A 6,279-nucleotide genomic window follows, 5' to 3' on the forward strand; every position below is an offset into this window, starting at 1 on the left:
TCACTTTTTCTCCAGTGGTTCCTTGGGGCAGAGGGGGTGTTTGTCAGACCCGGTACCCTGAGTCGGGGTCTTGGAGCCTGGGCTGGGAGCCTCGTCTCTGGAGCCTCTCCCCACGGCTCCAGAGACTCCCAACACTGATCCAGATACTACTCCCAGGGCAGGGCCCATCCCGGGCCTCGTCAACCCAGCACCAGACACCCCAAGCACCGACATGCCTCCTACTCCAGTCCCATGCCCGTGGCCGGCCCCCAGCAGGTTGGCTGACTGTAGCACGGCCTCGGAGTGCTCCCGGGCCTTCATCCTCAGGGCCGCCACACTGGCCGTACGGTTGCCCTGACAACCATAGGGGGGCAAGAAGGACAGGCCCATGGGGTCAGGAACACAGCATGAGCACAGACCACCTCCTGGTAAGACACACACACACACAGGGTCAGGATATTGTTTTACAGTAGAGTATGTCCATCATCACTACCCTTCTCCTCTAACCATCAAGTGTGTTAGTCATGTTAACTGTTAGCTGTGCTAACTTACCCTTCATTGTGGCAACATGTGACAGAGCCTGGGCATAGGTGGCTGAGTTCAGGAGTGTTCCTGGTAGACAGGAGGGGAAGAACGGACCACCAGGACCCACCGCTCGGTTTATACTGGAGGGAGAGAGAGGAGGGAGGTTAGTTTAAAATGACTCCGAGAGGAGATAAGAGATTATGGTTATCCTGCAACTGAAGGAAAGTGAAGAGGAGTAGGGAGGGGAAGAGGAGTGAGAGGAGGGGAAGAGGAGTGAGAGGAGGGGAAGAGGAGTGGGTTAGCATTTGTGGTGACTTAATCACATTTGGAAGGTCCGAAGTAAACAACAAGCAAATAGGGGCTGGTCTGAGACTTCAGCACAGACAGCTGTACACTCAGCACCCTGCTTTTCAGCACCACATAACAGTGGACAGCGGCTTTATTGTTACTGGCCACTGGGAGAGAGGGATTTAAGCACAGTGGACTGTTGCTAAATCAGGATCCCAAATTGGAGACATTCAGCACCACATGACAATGGACTGCTTCAACATCACTGGCCAATGGGCAAAGAAGAGGCCTAACTTTGGAGGGGAAGCCTCCCCACAAACTCTATGCTAGACTATACAGCCAACCCCATCTTCGTGCACCTATGTCCTTGTCCCTGTTCTCTTACCTCTGCTGCATCTCCAAAGGTTCCTTCTGTTTCCTGCTCTGATCCACAGGAGACTGGGAGTTCAGACTCCTGGACGGAGGAGTGCCTCCCTCGTTCATCTGCTCCTTCCCTCCGTCAGGGTCTGTACTCCCTCTCTCTGTCTTTCTCCACTTGGCCCTGCGATTCTGGAACCACACCTAAACAGGAGAGGAGAGGAAGTAAAAAACTCACTGTTGCACCATGCAATCTCTCTCCCGTGTACAATCTAAAGTAGTCCAATGAATACCTGCTTTTGTGATGTATATTGACATGTTACAAACCCAGACCAGCATCTTTGTAGTTATGCACACAGGAGCAGAAGGTAAGATTCAGTTGGTCAGAAAACAGACAGATTTTATGAACCATGTCTCATTACCGAAATATGGACAGGGTCTATTGTGTCTTGTCATCAAATCCATCAAAAGGATATGTCATTTTTGGATCATGATAATATAAAGATAAAGATGTCGCTGTGTGTGTGTGTGTGTGTGTGTGTGTGTGTGTGTGTGTGTGTGTGTGTGTGTGTGTGTGTGTGTGTGTCAGACCGAAGCTCTCTGCCTGAGTGACTTTGCACTGAGACTTCTCCCAAACTTCACCCACCCATAGTCTCCAGCCCGCCACATACTGCCAACTTCTATATCCTAATTGAAAGAAGGTCATTGCCTATAACAACATTTAATTGAGCAATTTTTCATTCTCATATTTTAATGACTTCCCACTGACAGTCAGGGCGCTTTAGAGAGAGAGCTGTGATGAAGTCGTTTATTCCCCTATTTAGTGATTGTTTGACAACATCAGATTCGATTAAGACTGCACTCCCACACGCATTAATCATGATGTGTGTGAATGGAATGGGGTGGAGCAACTGTGCGGGACAGAACAGTCACCATTGTGCAAAAGCCTAGGTACAAGGACGTCAACAACCAAAAAAACGAATCCCATTCAGTCAATGTACGAAAAAAGGACAACAGTTTAGTTTAGTGTCAGGACAACAATACCGCGGCCTGTTGTGATTGTGAGGCAGGCTATCTCACCCCTGCACCTTACAGCTAAAGAGTCGTGATCCCGTCTCTCTGAATGGCTGGTAATTGCTACATTAATCTCCATTTGGCACCTGCTTTAAGGAGGGGGAAACCCATTGACACGATACAATAAAGACGGGCCAACAACACTACAACAGAAAGGACATTTATTTTCTAATAATAATGTAAGTTTAATATCCCTGCATGCTGCAGCCGATTCATGTTCAGATTTAATAATAGGAATGCTGTAATCGGATTAGACCGGAATAATTTGTTTACAATCCCTAATTTACAGCTCGGGATTCCATTATCCCGCGCGCTGTCGGCTTTAAGCAATAGTAAGATGACCCAGGGGAAGCAAAGCCTAACTATTATATTTCCTACAATTAGATCTGCGCTCACAACAAAACCCAAAAGCAAATCTGGAATGCAGGAAATTACATACAGGACACACTGAATTGAATTACAACTGGCCAAGTTTATAACCACACATATGTGGAGGGCAGGGCAGTTATAAATTGCCCCCAAAATAATAATAACAATGTAAAGGGGTGGGTGTGTGTGAGCGCGGATTTGATGCTGTCTTAACATTTGTATCTACTGCCCTCTTTAAAAGCATCCCTTTTTCTTTTTTTTCTTCTTCTGAGCTGCGGAAATGGACGCACATGTATGATGTGTTTTTTTTAATGTACCTTTGTTTTGAGACGCGGACAAATTAGTGAAGAACATTATCACTGGTTAATTATGAATGACCGATTAATCAACCTGATCTAATATTCACCATTATGTTGATGTTATTAAAGAGCATCGGGAGAATGACAGAGTGCCTTAATTTACCCTCCTCTCTCTGGTCAAACGTGCTCTCAGAGCCCACTGCCTCATTCCGGTGTGTGCGTGAGCGTGCGTGTTCACCTGGACACGCGCCTCCGTCAGGTTGATCTTCATGGCCAGTTCCTCGCGCGTGAAAACATCCGGGTAGTGAGTCTGCGCGAAGACAGCTTCCAAAGCTTCCAACTGAGAACGAGAGAAATGTGAGATTAAGAGTTTTAAAGTGATGTGAGTTTATTATTCACGACACTACACACATTGGTATATTTATGTGGGTGTGTTGGTTTTCAAACGAAATATACAAAAGATGCCTGTTTTGATAAGTGCCCTAGCCTACATTCAGAAGCGATAGGCATATATATTGGCCTGTGTATAGCGTAACTAGGCAACAAAATGCTATTAACTAGAATAAGTGCAAGTAATACGGAAGTGATAGGCTACATTTTATTATTACGGCGGAAATAATGAGAAGCATCATTATAATAATCGTTAATAATAATCAACAATATTATGGAAATATGTGGCCTACATGTGTATAAACTAGCTAGCCTAATGCATGGTTTTGCTCACATAAGATTAAATTCGTTATAACCAATGTACAGAGTGATATTTTTAAGCAGTCCAGAGTTTTATAATTGATTGCTACCTGTTGTAGAGTAAATGTTGTCCTATTTCTACGTTGTTTTCTCCGCAGAAAGCCGTCATCAAAATCACCTGCTGAGGCATGGTTGGCAAACCCGTTGGTGTTCACTGAAAACATAAATCATCGAAGAAATGTTTCAATAAAAACACTTGTTTAGAGAAATAAATGGAATACATTTATGTTTGTTTTCAGTCTAAACCTGACATAGAACACTTTGCAACGAACACATCGAAACGAAGGGATCAAGCAGGAGTTCATTTTTTCGGATGTCAGTAAATAGGATGGCCCATTGAAACGGACTATAATCTGCTTGTATATTCCTCTTATTAGAGCCATGAAACATTGATGTCCCGGTCTGAGAGGCATGACACCCAACATCTGTGGCCGCAGACGGGACAACACACCCGCCTCAGCCCCGGGGCTAACACACACACACACACACACACACACACACACACACACACACACACACACACACACACACACACACACACACACACACACACACACACACACACACACACACACACACACACACACACACTTTAAACTAGGGTGGGTTCATAAAACAAACAAAAATACGCTATTAAAGCATGCTTTTTCAAAAACAAGTATAATCTTAAAAGGCAAGCAAAAACTCGCGACAACCGCATAAAACATTTATGGAACATGCAGTAATATATTTGTATATATATAAATACTATACAACTGTTAACTTGATATAGCTGTGATATATATATATATATATATATATATAGTATCACAGCTATATCAAGTTAACAGTTGTATAGTATTTTACACGAAATGATGCTAACACATAAATACACACATACTTTATTTACCACAATTAAAAAAGTGGATACAAATATGTTATTCAGATGTTTACAGTTTTCATGAGTCATAACCCTTAAACCACGTCTTACAGCAAATTCCGAGGTAGCGTCAAGCTGCAAATATTTGAACTCAATTGCAAGGAAATAGAAGTTATAGGATGTAGCCTACATTTATTATTTCGAAATCAAAACTGTCAACACATTCTAGCGCATCTATGGAGAAGCGGTCCCAAAAGTTGCAGTATTAGGCTATGGTCTACTTACACGTATTAGTCCGACAGCATTCTCCATCCAGCTGAGGGGGACAATGAAAGTAAAACATGATGGTTTTATGGGCTTTGTTTATCTATGGAGCTGTGTACGAAAGCCCGATGTCACTGAGAAATCTGAAAAGAAATCAAATAATTTCAGTCGCAAATCAGAGAATAACGAGTCAAGATGTGTCCAAGCGGTCTGCATCAATATTTGACAGTGGAACGGGCCAAAATACAACCATTGTAAGCCTAATCAGTGTAATTATTACAATGTTCATATTAATGACAAAATAGAAGAACAAAACTCCGCAAAACTCCCTACTCTTCCCCCGAAATTAACGAACAATAAGTAGTTTGCGTAACAAACCAAATTACTAGGCTATAAAACACTGGAATAAAACATGAAATAGCATGCAATGTGCTCACACCAAAGTTATTAGCGGAGATTAATCCTCATCAAAATTGTCCATAAGGATGGGACAGGGCAGCGCTCACCAAATGTTATAAAGAGACACATCAGAAATAATGCTTAGATGTCTCTTGCAATTTTAAAAAATAAATTATATGAAACGCGTAGCCTGTCTATGATAGAATATTCCATCTGTATGGCATACCTGCTGTGTATTTGTCTTGTGCTGGTCCAGGGCGCGAGGAGGAGAGGATGCTGAGGACGCGAAGAGTTTCCTGTATGTCTGAGGGACCGGCAAATCCACTTTAACAGTCACTATCTCTCTCTACAACCTCTCTTACTCACTCCCCTCTTTCCCCCACACCATCCCTATCTGAGTGTATCTACTCTGCCTTTCTCTCTCTCTGGGAGTGTCCAGATGTCTTCGGCGAGTTGAGGCTTTCAGCTCTTGCTGCCTTTAGAATCTCACGCTTAATTGGTTCTAATCGGATTACCGCGGCTTTGTCTTCTCACTGTGAGTGGGACCTCTTTCCCTCCCTCACTCTCTCTCTCCGTGTGTGTGAGAGAAACATCAACTCTCCCAGGTATCTGAGAATTCAAATATTTTCCCCTGCAGATTATTCCGCTGTTATGTCAGTGGTTATTCCCTGACCATAAACACACACACACACACACACACACACACACACACACACACACACACACACACACACACACACACACACACACACACACACACACACACACACACTTTATTTGGTTGCTTCTATATTAAAAATCTAAGATGACTTCTGTTGGGTTTGAGATTGACTGCCAGGCCGTTAATTGCTCTTTAGGTGGGTTACCGGGTCCACTTTACAACGGGCTGCGCATATCATAACATTCACAATGGCCAGAATTTTGATTTTCTTCACAGCAAGGGGTCCCACGATTTATATCGCTTCCACGGATAAACGATATACCACGGGACCATTTCAATTAGTTTTAAAGCGCATCTGGGACATCACAGCACAGACGCTGGAGTCTCCATGGAGAGACGAAATGAGGCTCCAAACTGCACCTGAAATTTGAAAGAGGAGGGTGGGATTGGATCAA

The 6,279-nt window shown here is 43.6% G+C and overlaps 1 protein-coding gene across 1 annotated transcript; it reads right to left on the minus strand.

Moving 5' to 3' along the window:
* Positions 1-4,843, minus strand: drgx (dorsal root ganglia homeobox). Its single transcript, XM_029671963.2, has 6 exons — positions 4,786-4,843; positions 3,692-3,795; positions 3,130-3,231; positions 1,178-1,353; positions 532-644; positions 1-404 (listed from the first exon to the last, which is right to left on the minus strand). The coding sequence occupies exons 1-6, from the start codon at positions 4,841-4,843 to the stop codon at positions 1-3; spliced, it is 957 nt and encodes a 318-aa protein (XP_029527823.1).
* Positions 4,844-6,279: the final 1,436 nt, after the last annotated feature.

The sequence above is a fragment of the Oncorhynchus nerka genome, linkage group LG10 (genome assembly GCF_034236695.1).
Source record: "Oncorhynchus nerka isolate Pitt River linkage group LG10, Oner_Uvic_2.0, whole genome shotgun sequence".
NCBI classification, from domain to species: domain Eukaryota; kingdom Metazoa; phylum Chordata; class Actinopteri; order Salmoniformes; family Salmonidae; genus Oncorhynchus; species Oncorhynchus nerka.

Excerpts from the sequence above, each read along its gene's own strand:
- drgx (XM_029671963.2), bottom strand. The coding sequence starts at position 4,843 with ATGTTTTACTTTCATTGTCCCCCTCAGCTGGATGGAGAATGCTGTCGG. Across the intron at positions 3,232-3,691 it reads CAACATTTACTCTACAACAG|TTGGAAGCTTTGGAAGCTGT; the intron begins GTAGCAATCAAT and ends TCTCGTTCTCAG. Across the intron at positions 1,354-3,129 it reads TGACGGAGGCGCGTGTCCAG|GTGTGGTTCCAGAATCGCAG; the intron begins GTGAACACGCAC and ends TCTCCTGTTTAG.